The following is a 14,131-nucleotide window of genomic DNA, read 5'->3' as shown; positions in this document are numbered from 1 at the left end:
CGAAAGATCAACATTCTTATGAGATTTTACGCTTTTACGATGAATAAAGGTTTTCGATTCTGTTCTGAATGTTAATATCTCCAACGTTTCGTAACTGCTTACGGAGTCCATCATCAGGGTCCTTCATCAAAGATCTGAAGGATTAGGGTATCTATCAACGTCCAGCGATACGTCATACTGGTCCAAAGAAAATTCAAGATAGATGCGTGAAGCTAACCACCATGATGTTCCAAAAGTTATTGTATGGTGTGGAATGCTAGATGATATGGTTGTGGGACCATATTTCTTTCTTTGATGGAAATGTAAATCAATACACACATAGGGAATTGCTGCACAAGACTGTAATTGAGTTCCTGTGTGATTTGCCACTGAATAAACGAATAAGAATATGATTTCAACAAGATGGGGCCACTTCGTATATGCTCTAACAGTTCGCCAGAAACTAAATGAGATGATGTTCGGTGTGCACTGGGTTGAACGAGGTGGACCTGTGATGGCCTCCTTGATTTCTTTCTATGGGGATTTGTAAAACAGCACGATTTTCATACAGAGTCAACATCTATAGATGACTTGAAACAAAGGATTACTCATGTTATCCAGCACATCCCACCTGCAACACTTTTGAGCGTGACAGAATGTCAGGATCGAGTGAGATACTGTCTTCAAGTAAATGGAGCACATTTTGAACATTTGCGGTAGTGAACATGCCGTATACAATTTTATTTCCAATTAGAATAATGTTTCCCAGTGTCAACTGACTTCTGTGTCATACGGTATCTAACAATACAAAAACGTCACACCCAAATGAAATTGCAAATAATTACATTTAACAAAATATTTCTTTCAATAACTCATAACCTCAATATCCTCCAACATAATGTTACTAAAAGTTTAGCCTTTTTAACACAATATTTTCCAACAAAATTTCCAAATATATTTAAAAAAAAAAAAAAAAAAAAAAAAAAAAAAAAAAAAAAAAGGAATAATGTCTTCAGAAAAATATAGACCCTTATCAAAGTCTTTGAATAATTAATGTATAAAAGATATTATCATCTTAAAAGATACATTTCAGTTCCAGAACAGTTTGGATTTATGAAAAAAAAAAAATAAAATAAATAAATCCATGGAAAATGTAACATGTAGTTTTACTGACGAAATTCTGGAGGCAATTAATAAAAATTCCAGGTTGGAGGGATTTTCTGTGATTTATCGAAAGCATTTGACTGTATTAATAATAAAATACTGCTAGACAAGTTATATTATTATGGAATTAAAGGCGTTGCACACAAATGGTTTCACTCATATCTCAAAGATCGGAAATAGAAAGTCGAAATCAATAACATTATGGAATCTGCCTAGACATGGGGAAATATTAATAATGAAATATCACAAGGATCAATATTAGGTTCCCTACTTTTTCTACTGATCATAAATGATCTTGCCCTCTAATAAAATATGTAGATCATCCCATATTATTTGCAGATGACAAAAGTACAGTAATTACAGTCAGTAACTCCCATACATCCCAATCTTCAACAGAGACAATTCTCCTCAAAATATGTGATTGGTTCTCAATCAGTATATTAGTTGACTATTAAATTATAACAAAACTAACATAATGCAATTTAAATCCTGCCCAAATTCAACATCTCAAATTTCAAGCGCAATAATTAACAACAGGTCCCTAACAGAAACAACAACAACAATCAAATTTCTTGATTTACAAATCGATAATATCGATAATAAATGGAAAAATCATATTCAAGACATTACTCCAAAACTGAGTTCAGCATTGGTAACAGGTAATTCTGTAGAACCAAAAAAATAGTCTTGGGTAAATTTAGCATATTTCATTATTATATCTATGAAAGACATAGTACCTGTACATATCAAACCTTAAAAACAATATACTTTGCATACTTCCACTCGGTAATGAGTTTTGGAATAATTTTCTGGGGAAATTATACAGATAGTAACGGTATATTCCTAGTACAAAAAAGAGTAATTACAATAATATTAGGTGCCAAATCTAGGGAATCGTGCAGGACCATTTTCAAAAAACTACAATGTCCATAGCTTGTCAGTATATTTTTTTCATCAATGAACTACCTCGTATGTAATCGTGGAAACTTTGTAACTAATTCAACAGTTCATAGCATAAATACTCGTCAAAAATGACTTCTATACTCCATCGCCAAGTCTATCGTGCTATCAAAAAGGAATGGGTTATATGGCAGTAAAAATGTTTTTAGCCTCCCTATGGATATAACAAATCAAACTCAAAACATAAGATTATTTAGGACCAAAGTAAAGAAGTACCTAATTTTTCACGCCTTTCTGTAAGTGAATTTATTACATTCAATAACGCTGCATGAATATTTATATCTTTTATGAAGTATCTATGTTGTACTAGTATATTGTAAAATTCTTGTGTATAATATTTGAATATAGGCTATTTCAACTAGACTGTGACTATAATTAAGACTTTGTAGTACGATTAAGATTTTTTTATGTGTTCCATATTCTAGCTGTAAAGCGATGTACTAATACCATGGAATGTAAATAAATACAATATGTAACGTCAGGCTCGCAACTTCAACGCTGCATGGGATTGAATATGGTATTTTGGATTGTCCGAGAGATGGAGGTTGATATCGTGGTGACACATCACTGAAGTCCTACCATGTGTTCGTCGAGAAACCTAAAATGGAAATTTCACTAAGGGGATCAAAAACCTCAAAGAAATAGTAAAACTAGCGTTTCGCTGTACCTACTTCGAAATAACGTTTGCACCGAATATGTTGCGTAGTTCATATTTTTATTCACAGAGGCTGTGACAGAGTTAACTACTTATGCTGTCAGTTCTTTTCAATTGTGTAAACAAACTTATGGCAATGAGTATGAAGAATATTGCAAGTCAACTGGACGTCCTTGTTCTTCTTTCTATAGTGTCATGCAGGAAAATAATGCTAGGATCTGTGACTCGAGGAGGCGAAGTTTGAAGTCATTTTGTATATTTTTCACACGATGTTTTTTTAATTTAATATATATCTAATATCAACACCACTACCATTATCCTATCATCATTATCATCACATCATGTTCACGGTGTGGGTCTTCTTGTAGGAATAAAAACCAATTAGGAACTAACGTTGTCCATTCGTAAGCAGCAGGATTCACTGGTCATGTGGCAGCCGATTGAAACAACATAGGATAAACACTTTACCCTATATATCTTCACATCCGGTCATAACTGGCACAGCAATAGTCGCGAAAATACACTGCCCTCCAAAAAACCGCGACACTTAGGTGTTTATGTGACAAAATTGAAATTTCCCAACATTTCCACACAGATTTTAAGCTTCAAGAATGCTCACATAAATTTTATGTTACTACAATTCTATTAATATGAGGAGTCAAAGAGGAAGGCAGAAAATAGGAAAGACTGGAGAATGCTGGGTTTGCAGTGAAAGACCTGTCCTTGGGCAGAACATTATGGATGAATGAATGAATTATATTAAAAATAATAGGTACTGTACTGTTATGCTTGTTTTGCCACAAACGAAAACGGAGTAGGCCTACTTATTAGTCATACATTTAAAACAATACATTCAAAACTTCAAGATTGTTCATGATCAATAAGAGCTATTGCTACCTTTAGCCTTTATTACTGCTAAGAGTCTGCTTGGAATTCTCCTGCTCAAAGCTCGGATATCTTTCGTGGTGTTTCCACCCATTCTTTCTGTAGTGTCTCCCGTAGTTTGGCTGAGATGATGAAAATTCGAGTCCGGATACGACGTCGGAACATGTCCCATACATGCTGAATAGGCGTGAGGTCGGGACTCTTAGCTGGCCAGTTCAAACTTGAAATACCGACCTCCTGGAGGTTATCCGTCACACACCAAACAGCATACTCTTACTACGAAGTTTTCGTCCATGAAGAGTTCAAAAGGGACATGATCAGCGAGTTTCTCTTTAATGTACCGGTGTGCCGTTAGTGAGCAGTTCTTTACGAGTACAAGCTCGGTACGGGCCTCCAAAGTTATGCCTTCCCGCAGCATGTCGTCCCATGGAGTTTGTGTGATCTTGCAGGAACTTAAATTTACGTTCTCCAATTTATTTTTTCCGCTGTATGAAGCTAACGAGTACTTTAAATTCAATGGTGACTTCGTGCATAGCACTTGGCTGCAACAACTTGCAAGATAAAATAATTAAAGACAATTCCACATGCAAGTATACACGTAACTAAAACATATTGATTTCATTCCGATATTTAACATATATAAGTCTACACATTATTTATAATCGAATGTAATATATCGGAACATTGTGACATTACGATGTGTGTAAAATGAATCATTAATTGCATAGCAAAATATTTTTCCTTATTTAGTCAACTGTTCGAAGACAGGTCTGAACCTCACAAATGATACCAACAAGGCATCACTGATGAGGAAACTAGACCAGAAGATAATGGGATAGGATGGCCAGTTCCTTTCCCCCTATAGCAAATATACACAATCTTATTTTGGTACAGGTAAATATTTATTACGCCTAGTCCTATTGCAGAGGGAATAAGACCTTTGGGGAGGCCGAGACGTAAATGGGAGGATAATATTAAAATGGATTTGAGGGAGGTGATATATGATGGTAGGGACTGGATTAATCTTGCTCAGGATAGGGACCTATGGCGGGCTTATGTGAGGGCGGCAATGAACCTCCGGGTTCCTTAAAAGCCATAAGTAAGTAAGTCGTATTGCAAAGCATTGATGTTTTACCATGTCAAATTTTGTTTATAGATATTCTAAGGTAAATCTTCAGTAAATATAACTTTATATTATATATTATCAAATAAACATAAACGAACCACCGGCGTAGCTTAGGCGGTAGCGCTTTTGCCTGCTGATCCGGAGTTGCGCTCAGTCGTGGGTTTGATTCCCGATTGGATGATTACCTGGTTCAGTTTTTTTCTATATTAATCATATCATATATATCCCTAATCGTTTAGCCTTGTCCTTGCATAAGCTGTAACCGTTCAATCTGTCCGCCTTTCTTTTGACTTGAGACTGCTGAGCAATAGTTTTTTACGTGGATGGGATACCAACCCACTCGCACAACCTCTATTCTAGGACTAAGGTTTTATTTCGAAGTATCTTTTTTTTCTGTACAAAAATAGTTATAAAAGAGAACAATTTTGTAAGTGAGCCTATTTTAATTAACCAAGGGTTAGACAAGGGTGTACTTTGTCACCCATTTTATTTAATACATAGCCTATATTGGCGACGCCATGCGAGCATGGTAAAATAGAAACAAAGAAGGAATAAAACTCGATCAAAATATGTCTTAATATGACCTCCTAATAATAGACAAATCAGAAAATAATCTCGAAAAATCGATGTATAGGTTAAGCCAGATATGTAGAGATTATGAGCTGAAAATATTCATAAACAGATTAAAGTTATGGCATTTGTTGTAAGGACCCCTTTACGAGCCAAAATAGTTACAGAAACTAAAACAGTAGAACAAGTGCAACATTTTAACTATTTAGACTGCGACGTAAGCTACAAATTAGATGAAGATATATAAAATAAGCTACATAGGTACCAACAGATGTGCTGAACAATAAGAAGAATTTTAAAAACCACAAGGAAGGAAACACAGCTCAAGTTTTATAAGGTTATGGCTGTACCTGTAATGTTACACGAAAGTGAAAGTTGGATAATGGGACAGAAAGATAGAAGCCACATACAAGCAGCAGAAATGAAATTTTTAAGAGCTGTTAAAAGATGTGCCAGACTAGACAGAATACCAAATGAACAGGTAAGAGAAGAATTACAGATCCCTCCAATGGCTATTTTAGAAAAAACATAAACAGAATTGGAAAGATCATTTGTATAGAATGGACAGCAACAGGTTACCTAGAAAAATAGTAGATTACCAACTAAAGAAGATCTTTGAAAAGATGGACTTGAGATCGGAACAGGTCTTAGGCCTAATCCTTGAATGGAATAATAATAATAATAATAATAATAATAATAATAATAATAATAATAATAATAATAAGTTGTTTTTCTCAAGTTTTCCTTAACCGTAAGGCAAATGCAAAGTAATCTATATCGAATCCTCGCCAAGTGCCATCTACCTAGCACCAATTCCACCGACGCTAAATAACACAGCAATTGATACAGCGTCATTAAATAACCAAGTAAAGCAACATTGTGTTCTGAGTACATTTTCGTCACCATTTTCAAAATAAAAAATTCATGGCATGAGTAGACCTAATATCAGTTTCAGTTTAAAATAAAATATATTAGCAAGTAAAACAATATAGCAACGGGTGCTAATATAAATAGTAATATCACAAATTTTTTCCCAGTGTGGTAGAGATGTTTATTAAGGTTTCAGAAAAGTTAAAAATGATAGAGATTGAAATAGGCCTACCCTCTGAAACATTAAAAGGGTAATGAAGCTGTTAACCTGTAAAGGAGTAACGTTATATTTTTCTATACAGAATACAATATGTAATAAGATAATTTTGACTGCAGAAGGTTAAAAGAGGGCCAATGACTTCAAAATTCTATTTGATATAGACCGAAAATTCACATTATGAATCAGGTTAGATGTTTCCAAGTTTTAAACAAAGTTAATAACTTTAAAATTCAATTTTATTCGCATCGGTGCAGTAGGAACTAAGTATGTGAAAGACGAAGATTGCAATACTTTACTAGTGCGGATTGCATACTTTTCGGCCTGCCTCATTCAGTGGTTAGCAGAATGTTAGTCCATTACGTCTTCATTCATTCGTAATTTGGTCCTAATTTTACGTTTGTCCAGTTATATGTTTGTCCTGCATCAAATTTTGTCCACAAAATCTTTCGTCCATGTCAATTTAGTAGGCTATTATGTGCAATTTCGTCGTACATATATTTTGTCCTTACCTGATTTAGTCCAAATTTATTTACTTGAAATTTTCGTAGCTGTGTTTATTACAAAAAAATGAATCACTGAAATAAAACATGAGATTATTTTCAGTTATTTCAAAGAACAAAGATCATGCATTCATTGCAACTATTTCTTAGGAAGTGTAATTTCCTTCTTTAATTTCCATCTTCGGGGTTCTGCGGGTTGCTGTGTAATTTCATTACAGGATGACCGATTCTCACATCGCCAATATATCCTGGTCCGATTATTATTATTATTATTATTATTATTATTATTATTATTATTATTATTATTATTATTATTATTATTATTATTATAAGAATGGTGTTGCTAATAGTAGCCGTCTTTTATGAACAGTGGTGTGTTCCTTTTTGAATAATTACTTTGGGATCCATACCTGATAATTTTAAGTAAAACTAATGTATGCATTTCCCTAGTAACACCTGTCCATTTTTTAGTTCTCCATTATTTGGTATTATATTGTTGGAATCTGTTTAAAATGTGCTTCTAGTATCTGAATATCCAAAATCAATCACGATTGGACAATATGTGTATTGGACTAAATTTTTGTGGACTAAAAAATTTCTGGACGAAATTTACTCTTGGACGAAAATGCTATTGACCTATTCCTCTGGACTTAAAATATGTGTTGGTCATAGAAATTTGGACGAAATGTTGTATTGACGAAAATGTTTGGACAAACATTCCTGAAAACCACCCAGTAGCGCTTGAAAACCGTTCAAGTTGTGAACCATGGAGTTCAGTGGTTGGTGAACAGTAGTCCTGGATATGGCGAATTACAAAATCTTCCCTGGGAAAGCTAGCAGTGCTAGATATTTTTACATTCGGAATAGGTTTTACGCAATTTCTCTGCTGTTCATCTATAGTTGTATGTCGGGAGGATCAGATTTCAGTCGTCGATGAGAGAAGTTGAGTTTTTCTGATTGTCCCTAGTTGTGTTGTCTGAAGCGATCTTGCGTCTTGCCATGCTCTCTTCCGTATAGCCTACAGTAATGTGGTGACAATGAAGAATTGGTGGTAATAACCACCTCTTGCACCATATTGTTCAACACGAATTTAATATTAAAATACCGGTAATGAAATTTCTGAGTCAAATAGCCTATTGTTTCCGGAAGAATGCTTAGGCTTGTGATGATGCTGGGCGAGCCTAGCCTATGACGGCATTTCGCAGTACTGCACGATGAAATTTCAAATAATTGTTTCCCAATCGTTTGTTAGTCTACCTGCGACTTGAATGTAATTGACGCTTAGTCACCTGCCAGCACACCGCACAGCCCGCTATTAGCACCTCACGATCATTCGCTATGTAATGTATGAGGAATTACAAGCAGTAGTGACTTCCAAAGCTGATCGTTGAAGCCGCAGCGGTTAAGACACGTAGTTTTGATGCTGCAGGAGGGTTACGTTCATGGGTTCAAATCCCACTTACGGCATGGATATATTTGTCCTTTGTTAATGTGATATCCAGTGATGCCAGTTCTCTCTTTCCTAAATGACAGACAATATCAATTTAGCAGTCGGCCTGGTTGGCGAGTTTGTATAGCGCTGTCCTTCTATGCCCGAGGTTGCGGGTTCGATCCCTGGCCAGGTCGATGACATTTAAGTGTGCTTAAATGCGACAGGCTCATGTCAGTAGATTACTGGCATGTAAAAGAACTCCTGCGGGACAAAATTCCGGCACACCGGCGACGCTGATATAACCTCTGCAGTTGCGAGCGTCGTTAACCAATTTGATCCCAGACACTTTCAATGATTGGAATATAAATATTTCAGAATTGCCCAAATTATTTATGCCCAAATTATTTTTTATTAAAAATGTTGGTGTTTCTTATATATTCCTACTTATTGACACATAAGAAACAAAATAAGATGATTATTGGTCCTCTCAAATCATTTACGCCGTAAATAATGCATGTTCCCATTTGGGAACAGTGGGAGTAAATGGGTTAAATAAAACGTAACTTTAGAACTTTAATTTAGTATTTAACTATCTCTGTTTTTCTTCACCTTCTCGTTATGTTGCAGTGTCGCCAGGCGCTTTTGATTGTCAACACTACCGTGTCCCCTCTTCACAGTAGGATCGCGCGCAAGCAGCATGCCACCGATTACAAGGTCACTTCTCTTTCACTCACTACAAGATCTACAACATAATTTTATAAATTTAAAGTAATTTAGAATCACATTAAACACTAACCGATAATAGTACATTATGCAACGAGCCTATAATGATAGTAATTAAGACGCAAGTATGGATATTTATGAAACGAGCGCAAGCGAATTTCATAATATTCATACGAGCGTCTTAATTACCATTATAGGCAAGTTTCATACGACTTTTTATGCTCAACCATATTTCTAACTTGAAATTATTCAGATGTATACATTTTATTTGTATCTGACAAGATCGGAAGTGACCTTGTTCTAGGTCGTGAATTGTGAGATGTGCGCAGACGCGAAAATATTAATTTTTTTCCGAGGAACAATAATGTCATTGACCTTGATGTAATCCCGTTAAACTTGATATAACCTTGATTATTGAATTCGACATTAAAAAACGAGATGGCAAATTGAATTTATTTGAATATTATTTACAATTAACGCTAATTATTATAGTAACAGAACATAACCTTCTGCGACAGTATTGGATTCCCAGCCTCCGTGACTTTTCGCTAATTCTCTTTCGATTGCATATCCGAGAATAATCGATACTTGCGGTTTTATAACGGTACAAAGCTGACTTGTCATTGGCTGAACACCTGTAAGCTGAGTTGGCATTGGCTGAACACCTGTACTTTAATGAGTAGGTGTACTTTAATGACATGCATTAAAGGACTGCTACCAGGTGTATAATTACTACATTTCGGCATGGTCGAGCATAAAATAATAATATTGACAGACAGGAACGGCACACAATAGGTGTAAATGGAACACGAAAACGTTTTATTTTGCACACAAAAAAAAAAGGACTTTCCAATTTCCAACACATCTCACAAAAATCAGCTGAGATAATGCTGGCTATGGGCGGAGCATAGTCTTTCGAAGTTCGAACATCTCAAGCTAACAATAAGACGATGGGCTGACAGGACGTCTTTGAATAAACCGAAGAAGAAAATAAACGAATCCGCCTCGACCAGGATAGGCGCTCAGAGAAAGAATTTTGTGACATTTTAAGATTAGAGATTCATAGTTCTCACGATTAAAAGATCATTTCTGCAATAAATAGCACAATCGGTTGGAATTTATAGATTTTATTAACGTTTATACAAATCGCATTTTCGTCTCCTGAAACGATTTTTTCACTTGGATGTCATAATGTCTTCTTTTTCGCTTTGTAAACAGGGGAAGCAATTGTTCCCTTTGCCTTCCATGTACGGCACGCCACTATGATGTTCTTTTTGGGGTTTCCTCATTCTTCAAACGGCAATAAGCTACCGATAAGTTATATTCGAGAAACCCAGTTACCACTGTCTTCCAAAATCTATTTGTCAAATATGATAGTAATAATTATGTGAATATAATTAAAACGCCATTACTGAGGAGAATAAACGCGCTATCATTTCCCATCTAGTTAAAGCAGGCATGTTCAGAAATTAATATTATTGCGTATGGAAGGAAATAATGTAGATTATTTAAAGAGAAATTCAAGACGATGGTCACACATTTAGTACCTACATATTAGTAGCCTACATAAGATTACATCGGGTTCCATGAGTTGTAGAATTCTACTTGTGTATGATACAAATTCCTTCAGGACAAATTTAAACTGAGCAAACTCGCAATAAACGTTACTCCTGTGGCGTCATTATGCAAAAAATACTGTCTCGCTGACATGAAACAAACTTCAGAACCCGGATGTTTACTTAGTTCTCAATGGGGTGTGGAAGTCATATGTAACCAAACCAGAGAGAGGGAGCACGGAACATGGGGATACCATAACAGATATACTAGACATCCTCAAAGTTCAGCGAACCGCGTACATTTATAAAAGGAATCCCTGTCATTTAAAGAAGACTTTAATATAGTTCTCATGTAAAGATAATCACAGAAGTGATATTGTTGTATCCATTCTGGTAATCAGCATGGATATTACATGCTTACATACATACATTACATACATTACATACAATACATACATACATACATACATACATACATACATACATACATACATACATACATACATACATAGGTACATGATTAAATTTCCAATTAATGTTTATATTTATGCAATTAGTGCAAAATACAACATACTAGTATGAAGACTAATTGCATTTAGAAATGGCTTATTTTTCCTTTATGTTTGTTGGTTTTGAATCTTTTCTTTTCGGAACCATTAATGCATAAACTTTCTCTCTCTCTTGTACGGAGGAGGGATCCAAAGGCTTGCACTGCAGCCTCAGGCTTATCGTGCTTACCAGTTACCACTCCTATCCTGTGAATGATTGGGTAGTCGAACGACTGTGCTCTTGTATAAGTGCAGCATGCCGCACCATGATCTGAACCCAGGCTATGTTATGGATGTTGATGATATTGTGTATTAATGATGGCGAAATAAATCCAAGGGCCAACGTCGAAAATTACCCAGCAATTCTGCTTTAATTGGTGAGGGAAAACTCCGGAAAAAATCTCAACCAGATAACTTGTTCCAACCAGGATTTGAACCCTGGCCTGCTCATTTCACAGTCAGACGCGCTAACCGTTACTCCACAGCGGTGGACAAAGCACAGGCTTACTAGAATTGCACAAAATGAGTGATGGAGGTTCTGCCATCACAGCATGCTATCGCAAAGTGAAATACGGTATCATAATTTGCCAATATAAGGATAATCATGTTAACAACTAAAATATATTATGTTGGTTGAAACTTGTTCAATCTGGGACTCTAGTAGGCCTAGCTTTGGTAGATCAGAAGTAAAAATAGTGTATCTTCAGCTTATAGAAAGGAGCATTTCACGTCCTAATTCGTTACTAACAGATATTTTCTTTATTTTTGCAGATATTGCCATGGATTGGTCAGACCATGCACTTTGGTGGCCAGCCCGCAATATGTGGCTCACAAGAACACGCTCCACTCTAGACCAATATGGCGTCCAGGCTGATGCATTACTCCATTTCACACCAATGCACAAAACTCTGAGGGTTCAGTTGCCTGATCTACGCTACCTGGACTGCAGAGTCAACTTCTCCATCAAAACTTTTAATGGCGTTGTCAACCTCTGCAAAGAATTGGGTAAGAAGTTACCGGTACTCATATTTCAGTGGTTCTTTTTTCTCTTCTCACACTTCTAATGATGCAGCTCTGTTTTCGTATTTCACAAATTTGTTACTCTTTACTGTATCTTATTATTGTCTTACAATATCCTCAATTTTACTTTCCTCCATTGTGCTAAGTCTGTGGTTCTCCAACTATCAGAAGGCTACAGAATTTTCCAAGGGGTCCACCAAAATATTTATATACTGTAGGATTTTTAGATTATTATTATTATTATTATTATTATTATTATTATTATTATTATCATCATCATCATCATCATCATCATCATCATCATCATCATCATTATTATTAGACGGACATTAGACTCAGACCTCAACATACTTACAATACCATTTTTCATTAATAGCAAGCCTACCATTTGTTCTGATTTTCCGGGTCCATTCCGATTTGGAGTGAAATGTCCATGTCACGATGAAAACTCTTCGGGATGCCCAAATATCCTGGTTTCTGAAGAATTTGTTTGAATAATTTCTTAAAATCATTTTTACATTATATGAAATCGAAATAATGTTGTTTTTATTTCTCTGTGCTATATTATTTTAATAAAAATAGTTTACGTAGAGATTAATTTTATTGATCCTACAGAATTATCTGTTATGGTTACCATTGGTTATTAATGAAGAAAAATTCGCTCCAGTGCCGAGGATTGAACCTATGTTGGGAAAATACCCAAAGAAAAGGATTCGATCCAATGCTGTGGATTGAGCCTCAGTGTAGCTCAGTGGTTAGAGCGCTTGATGCATAGGAACGAGAATACGGATTCGATCCCCAGCGCAGGAGCAGATTAATAATAATAATAATAATAATAATAATAATAATAATAAAAAAAAATAGTGTAGTAATAAAATTAATAATAATAAAAAATAGTGTGCTGTTGTCTGCACATTACTGTGTAGTCTATATTATGAATACGATACTGACCACAGCTGACTGGAGGCATCGATACAGAGAGCAAAATGTTGCACTGTATTGTACCAACTTGGTTAGAGGTTGGGTTATACATTGACTTTAATGAGAATTTAAGCTCTGTGAAAGTAGTTGCAGGTAAGGTTTTCGAATTTTCGTGAATTCATATTTTGTTTGTTTGAATCAGATATCAGAACTGAGAGACTGTTCATTAGATGAATCAATATTGGAAAAAAGAAACATAAGAAACAAGTCTTGGTAATACTCTGATACTGAAATATAATTTGAAAATTTTCTGCTTAGAAATATATGATGTCTTGCTTTCAGATGATATTTCCCTGAAAGACCAAATACTTTCCAGTGAAAAATATGTGTAATTGCAATGTGTTTCTGCATTTTGATTCTCTTTAATGGAATAGAAGTGTTATCAAGACCGAAGTGTGTTTAAATTTTGGTGATGAATTTAAATTAATGTAGGCATATATGAGGGTAGATCAGAAAGTAACGTACAATAATAAAAAAAAAGTTTAATAGGTAAACAAAAATAAAAAATACACAAATGAACTCGCATCTTTTAGCTACTTTTTTACATAGGCACCAAGTTTCTTAACACATTTCTCCCATCATGGTACCAGTTTCAGTACACCCTGTTCATAGAATTCCATTCGGTTGGAGTATAGCCATGTGCGAACAGTTGACTGCACTTCTGCATGGATTGCAAAGCGTTGGCCGGCCAGGAATTTCCTTGTGGGACCAAACAGATGAAAGTCCGACAGTTCAAGATCTGGACTGTATGGTGGATACTGGAGCACCTCCCAACCAAATGTATTGATTTTCTCACGAACAGAAGCCGCAACATGGAGGCGAGCATTGTTATGAAGAAGTTTGACTTCGTAGCATTAATGTTACAGTGTTTGTCACAAAGGGCACGACGCAACTTTACCAATGTTTGAATATAGGCTGAGCATTCACAGTGATCCCGTGTTT

At 35.4% G+C, this 14,131-nt stretch overlaps 1 protein-coding gene across 2 annotated transcripts in view; it reads left to right on the top strand.

The window, feature by feature from the left end:
• LOC138693204 (unc-112-related protein-like) overlaps positions 1–14,131 on the top strand; it is a 527,407-nt gene that overhangs the window by 477,156 nt on the left and 36,120 nt on the right. For both annotated transcript variants that reach the window (XM_069816977.1, XM_069816976.1), the window contains exon 2: positions 11,960–12,193. In XM_069816977.1, the coding sequence (XP_069673078.1) occupies positions 11,960–12,193 (234 nt within the window). The remainder of the gene's footprint in view (positions 1–11,959; positions 12,194–14,131) is intronic.

Source organism: Periplaneta americana, chromosome 17 (genome assembly GCF_040183065.1).
Source record: "Periplaneta americana isolate PAMFEO1 chromosome 17, P.americana_PAMFEO1_priV1, whole genome shotgun sequence".
Classification (NCBI taxonomy): Eukaryota; Metazoa; Arthropoda; class Insecta; order Blattodea; family Blattidae; genus Periplaneta; species Periplaneta americana.
This window is presented reverse-complemented; position numbering and strand designations above follow the sequence as displayed.